Raw genomic sequence first — 16,667 nt, 5'->3', positions numbered from 1 at the left:
AACCATTACATGTTCTGCCCATGTCAGGATCATGTATTTTTGTACCACGCCCTTCTATCTGCAGGCAACGCTCGATTATCCTGGTTAATGGGTGCGAGGGGTGGCCTGGATAAAACAGAAATGCAATGCAGAATATATGTCAATTATCCAGCAAACACAATTATTCTTTTACTTTGGAGGCGTCACACCACGTCGTCTGTTTGTTTTGTTTCTTAATGGAGTCAGTTTTTCGTGCCGTCGCGTCTGCAGTCAAGTATCATGGCATGTCACGAGGCAAAAAACGTTGCATTTGGAACTCTATGCAGTGTGCAGTGCCAGCCAGATGATGGTCCTGTCTCAGAACTACTTCTAAAGTCCCTTCAGTGGGACTGTTACCCACACGCAATTTATTAAATTATTGCGTATCTATTAACATAGAAGATTATTTAAATATTTTCTCCTGGGAAAAAAAAATCCCTTGCCGGTTTCCAAGGTGTCAAGTGATACGTGACAAACACGTTCGTCACATAATGCGAGCATTTTAGCACTGGAAAGAGTGTTGATCACAAGTGAACTAAATTTCGATTTAAAGCTTTCGTGACTGCAGGGATTCATATTCTTGGAGTCACGTAGAAGGGAAATAATAATTATAAAACAAAATAAAATTCTCACCGACAGATCCAAGAATACAAGTGAACTAAACTGAAGTTTTACAGTCACAGAGTAAAAAGAAGCTAAATGAAATAAAAAACGAATTTAATATTTTTTTGTTTTAATGCAGACACAAGTGAATGGACCGATCCTATCAGTTGACAACACTGAGAACCCAGTTTAATCAGCGTTAACTGCCTGGATTTGAACCCAGCTTCTCGGTGGTGCCAGCTTAATATTCTGAATTAACTCCTCTATCCATATGGCCGACTCACTTTCCATGGAATTATAATGAAGCAATCAATAACAATTTTTTATATGTACGTGTGTGTGTTTTTCCCTGATTTGTGTTGCGACAGAAGGGAAAGCAAAGGGCACTGCTTCTAACATTATTCAGCATAAGTATGCAAAGGTGGTTTACCGTACAAATGAACATGGAAATTCCACATTCATATGATAGGAACAGGTCTACATGCAAGTACATCCACTGTTGGATTCCCAAAGAGTAGAGCTCATCCTATCGAACCTGGAGAGATGACAAAATGTAACTTTGCAACCTTCCCCTTGCACTATAACCACTGTGCCACCTGGCCAGATCAAGAATAATGACGGTGATAACGATAATGACGATGTCAATAACACTTATTCAACTTAATAAATCCGAGTATTGTTAAGCTAGCCTCATCTCCCTCATAAATACATTGTCGTGAATTCCACGTGAATAATTCCTAAATGCTAGAAATTGCCACAAGTGTACACATTGCTCCAAGGGGCATCATGCCCAGGAACCGGCTCTCAGGTCAGAAAAAAAACACATTCCTGCGGAGGGAGCTGGTAGGAACGTTGGGTTGCCCGGTCAATGGCCAGGGTCAACGGCGGCGTGGTGTATTCCGCAAATATGCCCGACTGTAAGGGCGGGCACAAGCCGGCGTGAGTAGGTTAAACGTTGAGTTTTATAAGGGCACCACGGAGTGACCAGCCCCTCCCCACCCAGCCCCACACCTCCCACCCCCCACCCAGCCCCACCCTCCCCACCCAGCCCCTCCCCACCCTCCCCACCCAGCCCCTCCCCACCCTCCCCTCCCCACCCAGCCCCTCCCTCCCCACCCAGCCCCACCCCTCCCACCCCCCACCCAGCCCCACCCTCCCCACCCAGCCCCTCCCCACCCTCTCCACACAGCCCCTCCCCACCCTCCCCACCCAGCCCCTCCCTCCCCACCCAGCCCCTCCCTGCACGACGGACACATTAATCCCCTGTGGGCTGATGTAACCAGGAGGTTCCTAACAGTACAATTGTCATATTGTCACATCAGCCGGGGCACTCGCATCCCGCCATCGCTGTCGATAAGTTGCCACCTCTTCAATGCGCCCTCTGGTTGCTTCGAGTCGTTATCCCGCACTTGGACTTTCTGACCCTGGTTGGGTCATTACCCAAACAAGTCTCTCCGCCGTGTTTTACGTCCAGCTGGTGTTTCCCGCAATGGATATTTTTTGTTTGTTATAAGTCACCTTTGCCAAATTCTTATCCTCCACTCGTAACTTTCCTCTTATGCCCATTTCAACTTGCTCCAATATGGCCCTAAATAAGCGGTTATGAAGGACGGTTCTCCCCAACCGACAAGGGCTCACGAGAGAGGTGGTGGCACAAGAAGGAGGTCAGCGAGTGGCACTTTGGAACGACGCAGCACGGGGGGAGGACGAGACGCGTTTGTGCCGTCGTCGCTTTAGTTGGTGGCGCAATCGGCTCGTTCCAGGCATTACGAAACAACGTGGAGAGTAATCGACGAGCATCGATTTTTTTTTATCCATGGCCGGTGACACTCAAAACGTGTACGGTTGTGCGAACGACAGCACTCCCGACTGCAGTTGCTATCGAGTGTTGGGCTGCGTGTCCTTGTTCGTGCTCTGCCGGTGAAGTTATCTCACAAAGGGTTTAATTAAGGTGGTTCTCCCGCTTGTGGTTAACAAAAAGTAAAGCAGTTTTGTAATGTGCCGACTACACTGGCAGTGTTGTATCAGCTACACATAAATTATGCACACCTTGGAAATTATACTGAAACGGCACCATCTCCCAGATATTTTATCAGGGTTACGTGAACCCATCTGATGGAATATATTGTGCTGATTAAGTGGTTAAGGCGTTAAAGTGAAAATGCATTATTATTATTTTTATTATGGAACAAATTGATTGTTCAGAAAGACTTAGATTAATGTTGTAAAGCCAAAGGCATAATCGGGCCTTTCAAAGACCATCACTTTATTTGTAATAGATTAGTTAATCATGCTGGTAAATCTTTAAGTTCAGGTTACAGATTGTCAATTATCCATTTGTAAGACATTAGTAACGTCGCAAATTTTTAATGCGGGCCAAAAACACTCTACAGCCTAGACAACCAAGTTTGTAAAGTAAGCAGTAAAATAATAGGGATGCTTTATAGGTGGTTATAATTTAATATATTTGATATTCACGCCATTCTCGTAGTGCACGGCTATTGCGAAGGTGCTGTTTCCCATACGTGACCTGCAGAAGATTCATAGTAGGGGGTGATGTTGTTATGTGTAATCCCGATCAAGAACATTTGTGGGTACATTTTCGAATTTGGCAAATTTGGACCGTGACACCAGCCACACAATGAGCTGCTCATTTCAAACGACGTCACAGGATCTCCTGACGTCCACCGTCAAGGGGATGGCGCGTATTGCATCGTCAGTACGCTCACAGTAATAATTAGGGAGGTCTGCCGGATTCGAATAACGAACCTTTGCAACAGCGCGCTGCCGCCGGGAACTTAGTTCTCAGCGCATGAGACACCGGACCCGTTCTGAGTGGACCTGATGAGAGCCCCATTCTCCAAATATCCGTACAATTTCTAAAGGGGGTTACCGAAGAGGCATCATTATGAATCACAAGACAGTGCGTGTTGGAATTAAAACCCCCACGATTTATAAATGGCTCTTTCCCAAATTAATGAAAAAAATGCCTTCTTTAAAATTATATGTCGCGAATGTCGGTGGGCTCTCACATGGTGTCAGACAAGCCCTTCAATGGTAATGTTGGCTGCTATTTCAATGAATTGGCTTGGAGATGATAGCATTGAACCACCACTGTTAATAACCTGCTTTGGAATCTCTGTTTTGGCCACCTGTCATTAAACTGGGTTCTGAGTGTGTGGGGGTTGATGGCCTTAGCTCAGTCATCAATGACCGTGCAGAGAAAAAAAACATGTTACATTTGGGTTTTCCACTCACTTTGGCTACATTTAATCTCTGAGATTACAGGCACAGACCTCGCCAGATGGGGGGGGGGGGAGTTACATTCCTGGAAAATGCCGTTCGACAAATGACACCGGAAAAATATGGTTGCGTTAGTGGGATCTAAATGTTCACACCGTCTGCTTCTATTGAATTAATTCAACATAATTTCCACCCGTGTTATTGTACTACAGGATTCTGAGTGGTTCTCCATCTCTTGTGTGTACACCCTATTTAGTTTTCAATTTAACCTCAACGCAAGACCCCCGTCTCTATTACTCTTCCCATGCCGGGGTGCTCGCGACCAACGCTCGCCCCCTAACACCGAATGATCAGCCCAACATTCGCCGCTGACGCTGTCACTTGAACGTTAATGGTTCGCCATGTAGACGTCCGTCTGACTTTCAGGCCTCCACGAGTGGACGGCTACATGCATGCGGCAATGTGTGAACATTTGCGGCGTTCTGTTGTGCTTCGGCGTGTTGAGTGTGTTTACATTATCAAGATAAAAAAGACTTCGTTCACGCCTTCCAATGGATGCAGCACTCTCGCAGAAATACTTTTCAGCGTCAAACCGTGTGGAGCCGAAACACGCGTTTCATAAATCCACGTTGGGCAAGGTTTTTCCCGTAAATATATATGAATAAAATCTTGACTACATTGCGATTAATATTTCCATTCTTTGGGTCTTTCGGTAAAGTCACGTAGATAGGTTCATAAAAATAAAAACTATGCCGTTTCGATCGCAACACAAGCGGTCGTCATCAGGTGGAGAAAAAAGATGGGTTTGCCTCTAAAGGCAAACTGTTTTTAGAGGTTTAAAATGGGCGTAGCCCAAGTGTCAGCAGCATGGGCGGAGGAGCTTATGTTAACGTGAGGGATTCAAAACGGTGGGCCTCCGCATGTAGGCCAGAGAAGGTTATGTTAATGTGAGGGGTCAAAAAACTATATATCTCTGAAGGAGGGCACGAGGGAAAGTTCAGCGCCCCCTATGAAGGATAAGATGAGATGCCACGTGAAGGAATCTCAGAAGCTGTTCTGTGATACCTCCCTCTGCAGGCCATTTTGTCACGCGGAGCGATGCACGTCTCTGCGAGAGTTCCCCAATAGAAGTTTCATCTCGTGACATGAAGTCCAATGGCACAATTGAAATGTCGTTGGGAAACGGACGAGTGTTTATTTTAGAGAGACGCTTGCTGCAAATGTGACCTGTGTGTGTGTGTGTGCAGATGCAGTGGTTAGCGCACTGCACTACGAACCCGGCCATCCGAGTTCGATTCCCGCTCACGGCCACCGATATCAAGTGACGAATATCTGAATTGGTCCTGGGCCTCTCTTAGGTCGACTCAGCCTCAAATGAATACCTGGTGCGATGTGTACACATCGCAACCCGGGGAGACAAAGGCAGCCGGGCTTGGTGCTGGCCATCCACCCCCTCGGGTGCCTTGTGTCGGCCTTCATAGGTGCCACTCGCGAACAGCACTTGCCCCCAAGTGCTGTCAAGGCTCCACGGGGAATGTTTGTTGTCTTTGCAGATGCAGCGCAAGCTGGACGGCAGCACCATGCTGAAGCTGGGCGACTTTGGGTTGGCGATGGAGGTGAGGGGCCCCATCTACACTGTGTGCGGGACACCGACGTACGTGGCGCCGGAAATCCTGGCCGAGACAGGTACTCATGCTCCTACGCACACAAAGACAAAGATCCCCCGTGTAGCCTGTGACAGACTGTCGGGGCAAGTGCTGTTAGAGAGCACCTGTGAAGGCCGGCGTGGCACGCGAGGGGGTGGGTTGCCAGCACCACTCCTGGCCCGGCTTTGTCGCCCCAGTGGCGATGTTTTTTTACACACCGCACCAGGTACTCGTTTGAGGCTGAGTCGACCTAGGGGAGGCCAATGACTAGTTCAGATAATCGTCACCGGTGGTGGTGGCCGTGAGGAGGAAGTGAACTCGGGTCGCCGGGTTCGTAGCGCAGCATGCTAACTGCTATTTTTCAATTCCCCTACATACATACATACACACATGACGACTCGCACAATGACAGAGCCGTTAACAGTTAGCGAGTACCTCTGAAGGCTGGCACACGAGGGAGGTGGGTGGCCATCACCTTGCCTGCCCGCCTTTGCCTCCCCAACGCTTGTGTTTTAACGCATCGCACCAGCGGAGACCCAGGCCCTGATCGAATATTTGCCACTCTGCCCAACCTTCCATACACATACTCTTTGATTCTTTCGGTAAAGTCACGTAGTTAGAAAATAAAAATTTAACAAAAATAATAGATCACGACGTTTCGATCGCAACAACAAGCGATCGTCATCAGGTGAAAGAAATTTCAATTTTCTATTTACGTGAATTAAACCGAAAGAACCAAAGAGTATGGATTCCTGCAGCCACGAAAGCCTCAAATCAAGATTAAACTTCCATACACGTCTCACTGCTCTCCTCTCCTTCAACAACTTCACTGGCTTCCTGTCGATCACCGCCGTCTTTTTAAATTCCTCACCCGAGTATTCAAAGCTTTGCACTGTCTCGCCCACCCCCTACGTTTCTTCTCCCATTTATTTATACGTCCCTTCACGACCCCTCCGGTCTCAACATTCACTTTTTCTCACTGTTCCTTCACCTCCTTGTGCCCAGTCTCGCTTCCGTTCCTTCTCTCTTCTTGCCCCTGTTCCACCGGAACGAACTCCCTCTCCACGTCGGACTCTCACCCTCCACTCTGCCCTCAGCTCCTTTCTCTTCTCTGTTGCTTTTTCTCTTCCACTGCCTCCACCCCGACCGGTTCCTTCCCACGTCTCTAACCCACTCGCAGTCCCCCGGTCCTCTTCTTCCTACGACCCTATTTCCTGACCCGGCTCCCACGTCTAAGTGCACCTAACCGCATCTCTCCGCCAGCCCTCCGCTGTGCTCCTCAATCAGCTCAGCTATCCGGCCACCAGACCTCTGCCCCTACCACCCTTCACCTACCTTCATCCATGCCCAGCCACAGCACCTATCTATCTTACCACTTCACGCATGTGCCACACACCCCGCTGCCTCTCATCCATGTTGCCTCTCATCCATGTTGCACCCGTCTGTCACCCTCATTCACCATCACACTGCACCGTATTCCTCCTTCCCTACCCCTGCAACATCAGCAGCTCCATTCCCAGCCCCTGTCCCTCCATCCCTTCCATCACCTCCCTCGCTGATAACCGCTCCACCCCACCTGTTGCCCGCCTTTTGCCCCTTTGTGTCTTTGTGTACCCCCGTCGTTTTGCATTGTAAATCGACCTGGAAAGGGTGCTATATCATTCCTAAATAGAACAGAATTGGTTGTGAGCGGGAATCGAACTTAGGGCGCCGGGATCGTAGCGCAGTGCACTACCAACTGTGCCACTGCTCCCCAAAGACATGCAGACACACGAATACATTCCGTCTCACACATACACATGCCAGCTCACCGCACGCACGCTTCTGTACACAGCTGCAGAATGTCACATGCTCACAGGCACAGAATGACCTGAACAATTGCTTTTAAAACCACCCCGAATAATCATAACAAAAGCAAATTACATAAACATAATAGGGTGCGATTCTCAAGCTTTCAACTCCAACCTCCCCACTCACCCCTACGGAGGTGGTGCTTCCAGTGGTAGAGCAAGGGGTGCTGAAAGCGAAATTGTTCACACGCCAGAGTTGACTGCTCATGACGTGGATTTTACCGTGTCCAGTTTTTAGTGCTCGTCCCAGAAAACTTCAACACTCGAGAGTGAATGTCGTGTCCGTGGTGAGCGCGGCTGCCGATGCCGTCGTTAGCTGGTGTGAGCCCCCTGTGGAGCCACGGATTCATCCGCCAGGAGTCCATGCACGCAGCCTCCTTCGCAGCAAACCTATGAGCCACCCTTCCAGCGTTTTCCACGGCATTCATTCCGTTAACCAGCGGCTGTTTCTGGGGGGAGGCGGGGGGGGGGGGGACATCTACCGCATTGGGGTTTTCAATCTCGGCTAACGCGTGCGGATGGGTTAATTGAATAATGGGAATGCATGGTAGTGGTGTCGTATTCATAACCGCAGCCATTTTGATGACAACTCAACACTGGTGCATTATTGCATCTTGCTTTGGAGGTTGAATTTGGACTGGATTATCCGGTGTAATAAAAGAAGCAATGGCAATGTGCAGTGGCATCAAAAGCACTGGTCTCATGATGAATTTAACCGAGACAAATTGCCTCTGCAATGAAAATGATGAATATATAATTAATAATGATACATGTACCCAGGAAAGCCCCAAGTCTTTTTTTTCAGCAGAGCACCCGGTTTTGAAATGTTTGCCCAATTCCATCTTTGAGTGTTTTGCTTGTGGGAGGAAACCAGAGTACGAAGGGTTAACTAGGAAGTAACACACAGAGCTCCACACAGAATCCGTTTCAGTGCTGCCATTCCCAGACCGCATCGTATCCCAAGCTAACAAAAGCTTCGTTCTCTGAAGCAGTCCCCCATTCCAGTAATGAGCAGGCTCCAACTTCGCTTAAATTCCAGGATATGATGTTACGATCGGGGGCATTCAGGATGAATTGGTCATATGCAGGCTATATTGGATGTGGTGTGCTGGGTGCGAAAAATATATTATTTGGGTTACCGAGCTGAACCGACCCAGTTGAAATTAAGCCCTGGTTGTAGGCAATTACTTGGTTTATAATCACGTGCCCGTGCCAACTGTAGTTGTAAAGGTGAGTCAGAGTTTGCTGACACCTCAACTACCCATTTCTCACTGACACATCTGAGCCAAGCCAGCTTAGGGCCCTAAAGGTACTGCTGGTTTTCCATTGGTTATTTTAAGTGCCAATCCAGAGCCAACCCGGGAAAGGCTGGCCTCCCAAGAAAATTTGCATCTGGCTCGGGGCCAAGCAGGGCCAGGTGCGGGGCTCATGATGCATTCATTGCGTATGACGTTATTCGGTACACCGTGTGGAGACGTGTCACGATTAGCTTATTCGGAAAGGCTCGGCTTCTACAGTGGAAAGCTAAACTAAACTCAACTTTTTTTATTTTTAGAAGCGACCTGGCCACACCTGAGATCTCAACTAAGTGTTATATCATGTGGAAATGTACAGCAGCCAAATACTCTAAAACACAGATATATATACATGTGTAGGGAAACACCAGAGGACCCGGAGAAAAATTTACACGACCATGGAGAGAACATGCAAACCCCAAATATACAGGCGTCAGGGTCGGGAATCGAACCCACGACCTCATGTATACCAGGCGAGGTAGTTGGCACCGATTAGTTAGCTCCACTGTGCCCTGAGCTGCGCCAATCTGGCTCTGCACAGCCATAACATGGATAGGGTGAACAGTGGAAAAGGTAAATCCATGAGCGGCTTGTGTGCTTAACCCTCGCTCCCCTCCCTACCTCCCTTCCTCCCCTCCCCTCTCTCCCTCCCCTGTCTCCACCACTGTGCGGTCAGGCTACGGGCTGGAGGTGGACATGTGGGCGACAGGTGTCATCACCTACATCTTGCTGTGCGGCTTCCCGCCATTCCGAAGCCTGGAGCGAGACCAGGAGGAGCTCTTCGACACCATCCAGCTCGGGGAGTTCTCGTTCTTGTCTCCGTACTGGGACCACATCTCCGAGGGTGAGTGTTGGCCTCGTGCGTGCGCGTGCGTGTGCGTGCCTGTGTCTCTGACTAGTCACACCATTTGGGCTTTTCTTTGTGTTGACATTCTACGTGGACGTCTTCACGGATGTGTATTTTTCTGTAACAGGTAATTTGTGGCGATAATGGGTCATGGGATGGACGTGAGGTATACACATTATAGAATAGGCAGAGCTGCTTCTTTAAAACATAATGCATTTTGATCATAACCTGTCCACGCTTGAGTGGAAATTTTTGGAAAAGGTGAGCTATTATGTACAGTCCTGTTATCAACGTCATGTCTCCCAACGCCATGCGGGACATGGGGGTTATCTGAGCGTTCTTCACCACGCTGGTCGTTATGGGTTGAAGGTGGGGAGCATAAGACATTGGAGCAAAGTACAGTCCAATAATGGATTTGCTGCAGTGCCCTCTGCTGACAATGCAGCCCCGTAGCAGCAGCCTACAGCACTTATTTTACGTACAATGGTCGCCCATCCAAACACGAGCCCGCTCAAAATTTCTGATTAGCTTTTGAAATCTGTCAAAAAACCAGGCGCATTTCGGGCGATTTGTTCGAAGGTTTCACATTCTAACCCTTTTTTAAATTGTCATAAACGCCTGCTGTATACTCTGTTTCTCTTCCCTCTCACGTGCTTACAGAACAGGAGATTGAATGTAATTGATATATGTTGTATATTTCTTCCAAAACCATGCCCATGCAGACTAGCACTCCAAATGCCTCCAAGGTAACATACCAATGCAGATCGTTCCTTACCGGAACACACGCACGCATCTCTTGCACATATTTCACGCGAGATTGAGGGAGTTTCATTAAATGCGCCGTGTGGCAGAGCTCCGCGCCAAGGGCTGTAGCCTTCGAGGTTCCTCGCCCCCCTGTGCGATGGTGCCTGCAATGAGGTGGGCATGGCGGCACACAACTGTGATATCCGGCGCTTTGAAGACGCGCTGGTGGATCACACAGCGATGTCAGACTCGAATAGAATGGAGGATCGCCGATGTGGTCAATGCGGAATGCATGCGTGTCGGAATGTGACGTCGTAACTCACTCCGTTAGCGAGGTGGGGGGGAGACCCAGACACTCAGAACGCTTGGTCAGCTGTTTATGCCCTGGGCCTTAACGCGTTGGCATCGCCAGCATCGCCGATCGATGCTCGCAGAGACAAACTAATTGCAGATGCCCACAAGCATCTCGTCCTACATCGTCAAGGTGTGATGCTAACGCGGAGTATTTTTTTAGGGGCATGGTGTGGGAAAACCTCTTCCTTGCTGACCACCGAAGAGCACTTTCAAAGAGCATTTGGCATTTGGACCGCATCCATTGACCATTTGCTTTGAACTTCTTGAATGGCGAAAGGTGACTACGCTTGGGAATGCATCGTTGTTACCAAGACTTAAATAAGTATCCGATTGGTGCGGCTAAGACGCTTGCAGTGATGGATAAATATCGTTTGCGGGATGTTTAGAAGCGGTAGGCCTCATGTGGCCATGGGGGGCTGCATGATATGAAGTCGCAGAGCGCATCTGGCCCATGGGCTGCAGGATTCCCAGCCCTGTGCCGTGGTGTCTACTGAGCAGGGAACGGTAGCGAACGATGCCTGTGATCCAGCACTTTGGAGGCAAACGTTGGTGGATCAGGCAATTCTCTGAGACTCTCCATCCTGCCAGGCCTGCGATGTGGCCAGAAGATGGCACCACAGCAAGTGGATTTGTGAACCATCTGTGTGGACATGTGAGTGGCCCTGTGTGTGTGGATGTTATTCACATTTTCTCCCACCTGCAAAAATATATATAACAGAAATTGGTCAAACATCCCAGTGCAGGATCCTTCTGAAAAAGAGCGTCAAGTCTTGATGAGGACTTCCTGAATAAACAGATAAATGACAGTGTATGTATATTGAACTTCTTTTGCACCGTGCATAACCAACCGTGCTTATCGCAAGTACGTGGGAAGGACAACATCCTACGTGGTCGTCGATGGGCAGGTCATGTTTTGTGGAGTGAAGTGGGGATACTCTGACCTCTTCCAAATGGCCTGGCCAGCATTGAAAAGTAGGCCAAAATATCATCAGGAGGGGCTCTCCACAGTTTCCCTTTTGTAGGGAGGCCCTTCTGCTGGCAGCGCAACGAGCAAGACAATTGCAGGGCTGCACCTTTACCCATTAAAATAATTGCGCAATATCCCCATCACATTGTTTACTCTCTAAGTGAAACGTGCATCATTCTGTTTCGTGAACTTAATGCACGCTGTATTCTTTGGGTCTTTCGGTAAAGTCACGAAGATAGGTTTAAATGTATAAAAATAATAAATATAAAATAAACAAAAAACTACGATGTTTCGATCACAACACAAGCGATCGTCATCGGGAGGACGATCGCTTGTGTTGTGATTTTTTATTAATTTGAACCTATCTACGTTACTTTACCGAAAGACCCAAAGAATATGAATTACTGCAGTCACGAAAGCTTTAAGTCAAGATTTAATGCACACTGTTTAAAAATACACCACCGGCACCTGCTCGGGGGTGCAACAAGGTAAACGAACGTCATCAATTACTGTCGATTCTTAAACTCGCAGGGTGCGTGCATCGAATCGCACGCGTAAGCTAGAATCTTTATGCCGTGCGTGGCGGCTCCGCGCCACCTCTGCAGCAACCGCCGGAGACGACCTCGGCCATTCACCTCTTCATGAAACAAAAACAACAACAGGAACGAAAATCGATTCTTGCATCGAAATTTTCGCATTAAATCGCGGCAATTCATGAATCACTCCACCTCCCGCGAGTCACGTGCCATAAAGCCGACTTCCCCTGGAACGTTTCCACACTTCAGTTGTGAGATCCAAAGAGGAAGATAACGTGATCGCTTCGCCATGTGTAGAATATCACTCTCCCACTCACATCATCATCATTATTATTTCATGGTGTTTTACTGCAATGGTATATTTCTTGGGACGAGTTGAGGCTATTTTGCTACAACAGAGGACTGCACAAAAATCCATTGTTGTAGTCCACGATGCGTCGACTTCAAAATCTGGCGCCTTCACCAACACGCATTGACCAGCGTGGTGAAGTATGGTCAAACAACCCCCGCGACCCGCACAGCATTTTGACGGAAGAGCGGTACATGTTCAGACCAGCTTGCATTTTTCGAAATGCCCCACACGATAGTGGGCAGGGTGTCAGAAAAACACATTTGATTTTTAAAGGAGAATTTTACTTTCGAGTCATCATACCACTTGTACATCTCATGGCCCAGTATCGACATAAATAACCTTTTTAATGTAATTGTGCAGTCAGATGTATGGTAGCAGCCTTCATCCAGCAGTGGATTGACAGGAATATTGTATATATACTGTAAATTATTTAATCCTTCCCCCTTTTTCAATTCCTCCTCCTTCCCAATCCTTGTGCTCCTCTTCCTCCAACCCTGCATCCTCCCTCCTCCCTATCCTGTCCTCCCTCCTCCTCAAGCCCTGTCTCCTTCTCCACATTCCTGCTCCTCCCCTTCATCCCCCTTTCCCCCCCCCTTCCTCCTCCTGCACTTCCTCCTTCTCGTCGGTCCTCCCGTCTCCTCCTCCTCCCTCCTCCTCTTGGCTCTTAGCTGCCAAGGACCTGGTGAGCCGGATGCTGGTGGTCGACACCAAGCGGCGCTTCACGGCGCGCCAGGCACTGCACCACCCGTGGGTGACAGGCGGTGGCGCTGGAGACGCCCCTGACCTCCACCGGGAGGTCACCATGAACATCCAGAGGCACTTCGCCGACCGCCGGCGTCCTCACCAGCAGCAGCAGTTCCAGAGGATGCACCCGCACCACCAGCAGCACCGTACGCGCCCCGCGTCCGTCAGCTCGGACGTGTGAGCGCGCCGCCGGCGCTGTTACTGCGGCAGTGGCAGACGTACACCGATCGCGACGAGTGGGGAGGGGCTCGTGTGGAGCCGTGAAGAGTGGGCCCCGTTGCTTCATCAAAGTCGTCCCCTCCTCCGTTGTTCCCCTACCGATCGCTGCCACCCCCAGTTGCAGCTGCAGAAGAACCAGCGCCACCAGCAACATCACTAACAGCACCATCCATTGCCACCACCAGCACTTTAAAAAAAAACACCTCCCTATGTGTGCTGCTTCTCACAGCCTTGGAATTCCTAGGGGCCACGCGCTTACGGAACATTTTCCCGCAAACATCTTTTCTTCAAAGTGGTAATTGGAGGTGTGGGACAGGGCTTAATTTCGCTGGGTCTGTCTGGGTCATTGATCCGGAATTTTTTTTTCTTTCCCCAGCACACCGCATGCAGTATACCCTCCTTACAATGGCTGTGGCTGCTAGTCACGTGCCTCCAACTCCAGTCTACCTGCGACCCGGACGGAATTCAGTGAAAAATTAAGCCCTGGGTATGGAAACCTCAATCTTTTTTGGTCTGTGTAAGGGAATTCCTTTTGTGCTGTGTTAACCATGCGCAATTAATGATAATAATTATATACCCTGCAATTGCAGCATCGCTCCACAACAATTGCTGAAAATCTAGTCCAGCCCACACAACGTTTAAGAAAAACTTCCCTATTTACCATAAAACAGTCGCTAATTTTAACTCACACTTTTTAAAGATGTCGGGCGCGACATCTCAATTGTTGGCGGAGGGCCGTTCGAGGCTGCTGCATTGCTCGAGGTGTTTTGTTTTCTTCCCCCATTTCGGTCCGCCAAGACGGAAATCTGCCCGCGCTAACGTGGCCCTTGGCCAGCATTGGATTCACACCCATCAGCACCAAAATGTTCGTTAACTTACAAATGGCAAGGTGTAATTCCTCCAGTGTGCATTTGCACACGTGCAGAATGCCTATTCACCGGGCTTAATTCGCCAATGTGCCCAGCACTCCTCACGAAGAGACATTTCCATTGAAAGGAAAGAAAACGTTTCGCACCTGCGGTTGCTGAGCGCTGAAATCTTTCTGCAGACGTTAAGAAAAAAAAAAACCTCATCTCGTCCGTGTGGCTTTTGTATTAGCAGGGTTTTTAATCGATTATCATTTTGTTCAATTGTAGTTTTCGCTAAATCTATGATCAATTTGCCAAAATCGTGGTGTCGATGATCGGAATCCAGTTCAGTTTTAGTTAACGATCGAACCGACAGCCTCGCGAGCGAATCTTCAAACCGCGTGGCGCGTTGCAACGTGCTCGGTGGACAGGGTTCATCGGTCACCTCCTGGTTCATTTGAACAGACACGGAGACACGCACGCATGCACAGGGTTGGACTTTTATTGTGAGGCAATCCGAAATGTGGGGCAAAGCCGATCTTGAATACGATTCTCGATAACGCAAAAAAAAACTGAAATGAACAAACGTGTTTGTAAGAGACGCGCACGGCTGTGAGTAGCGTAGCCACGGGGGGGGGGGGGGGGGGGGGCTCTAATGTTGTGGGTCCGCCGCCTGCTTCCGGAATCTTCCACTCTCGCTCCGCCACTACGACCCCAAACCACTTCATCCACACACCCGCTCGCCGACTATGATTTGTAATTCAAGTTTATTTAACATTGTACATTTGATTCAGGATTCCCTCATTCAGGTCCAAGCCAAGAGATGGGTTTATAGAATGCGTTAGGGTTCTATGAATAATGAACCCGAATATAATTAAGTTGCCGAACCCAAATGAATGATGGACGCGCAAAGTTTTAAAAATTATAGTATATTTAAAGAGTATATGCTGCTCAAGATGGACAAACCAAATTCCAGTGAGCGGAATGTTTTCATTTAGTTTCTGTTTTAATACGTTTTCAGTATTTTCGTGTTATAGTTAAAACTTTTAAATATTTTCGATCGAAGTTTTGACCTTTGGAATGTCACAGTTGGAAGTGTAATAAAGTATAGTATATATATATATTTTAGCAGTGTTTATTCAATTACTGGAACAAATATTTTAAGGGACTTCCCAGATGTATTAGCATTGCCCCGATGCTAAGGACAATGGATTTTATGCTGACAATGGCTTTACGCTGAACCAATCGGTAAGAAGAATTGTGGTTTACAGCTTGATTTACCCCAACCCTTTATGCACTGGTACAATCACGTTATGATCGGTCATGGTATTTCTCTCAGCTACTTCGGACTGTCGTGCTATAATTCAGGATGTATATTAAATGAAGACAATGACAGTGACGATGGCGTGAGAAGTGATGACGATGGTGATGGTGTTGATGGTGACGATATTGTGAAGAGTAAACAGTGATGATGATGATGATAAAAGGCACTTAAATTGTGTTTAATGTCGCATTAAATGCATCTTGTATTTGCATCACGGTTTACTGACATACTTAGCCTCTTGATTGCCGATTCGTGTTTGGTGATGGTTTATTCATCATGTATTGTATCGACGACAAAAAAGCAACTTAGTTATTTATTCTCGATTATGGGCCAGTGTTTTGGAAAGGCGTAGCATATAACTCATTATGACAAAAAAAGATTATCTATGGTAATTGTTGTCATGTAAAGTTTATTACGAGTATGCCAATTTTCTTAAGTGTTGAGAGTGATGTAACAATTGGTGTTTCTAATAAACATAATTTGCACTGAATTTAAGTCATCGTACGCCCTGCACTGGCATCGAAGTTGCTCACGAGACTTAAATTTACTGCTCCGAGTCCTCCGCTTACTTCCGTTAATAGGGTTGTTTGTATACGTGAGTATATATGTAATGTAGTAACTCGGCGGGAGACGACTTCACGGGTAACACACTCTTTATTTTATCAAACTCGTTCACAGGTGACTAACACCTACTTTGTATCTCGGGTGACAAACACCCACTTAGTATCTCGGGTGACAAACACCCACTTAGTATCTCGGGTGACAAACACCCACTTAGCTACTTGGCGACTAACGCCCACTGAGCTACTCGGATGACCAACATCCACTTAGTATCTCGGGTGACAACCACCCACTTAGCTACTCGGCGACTAACGCCACTGAGCTACTCGGATGACCAACATCCACTTAGCTACTCGGCGACTAACGCCACTGAGCTACTCGGGACACTCCCTGCCCGGGGTATCCGTCTCGACTGTGGGTCCCCAGCCCGACCCACGGGGGCGTCGGACCCCGGGTCCCACAGCCTCGCCTCCGAGCCACACAGGGCCCCGGTCCCCACAAGGACGGCGGGACTAG

At 48.2% G+C, this 16,667-nt stretch overlaps 1 protein-coding gene across 1 annotated transcript in view; it reads left to right on the top strand.

Annotated features, from left to right (window-relative positions):
- Positions 1-14,892, top strand: part of LOC144720931 (serine/threonine-protein kinase DCLK3-like) — a 51,599-nt gene extending 36,707 nt beyond the window's left edge. Inside the window, exons 3-5 of the mRNA XM_078598107.1 lie at positions 5,418-5,550; positions 9,332-9,499; positions 13,124-14,892. Of these exons, the coding sequence (XP_078454233.1) occupies positions 5,418-5,550; positions 9,332-9,499; positions 13,124-13,380 (558 nt within the window). The 3' untranslated portion in view covers positions 13,381-14,892. The remainder of the gene's footprint in view (positions 1-5,417; positions 5,551-9,331; positions 9,500-13,123) is intronic.
- The last annotated feature ends 1,775 nt before the right edge of the window (positions 14,893-16,667 follow it).

Source organism: Lampetra planeri, chromosome 10 (genome assembly GCF_965212315.1).
Source record: "Lampetra planeri chromosome 10, kcLamPlan1.2.h2, whole genome shotgun sequence".
Classification (NCBI taxonomy): domain Eukaryota; kingdom Metazoa; phylum Chordata; class Hyperoartia; order Petromyzontiformes; family Petromyzontidae; genus Lampetra; species Lampetra planeri.
The sequence above is the reverse complement of the archived record's forward strand: the minus strand, read 5'-3'. Positions and strand labels throughout refer to the sequence as shown.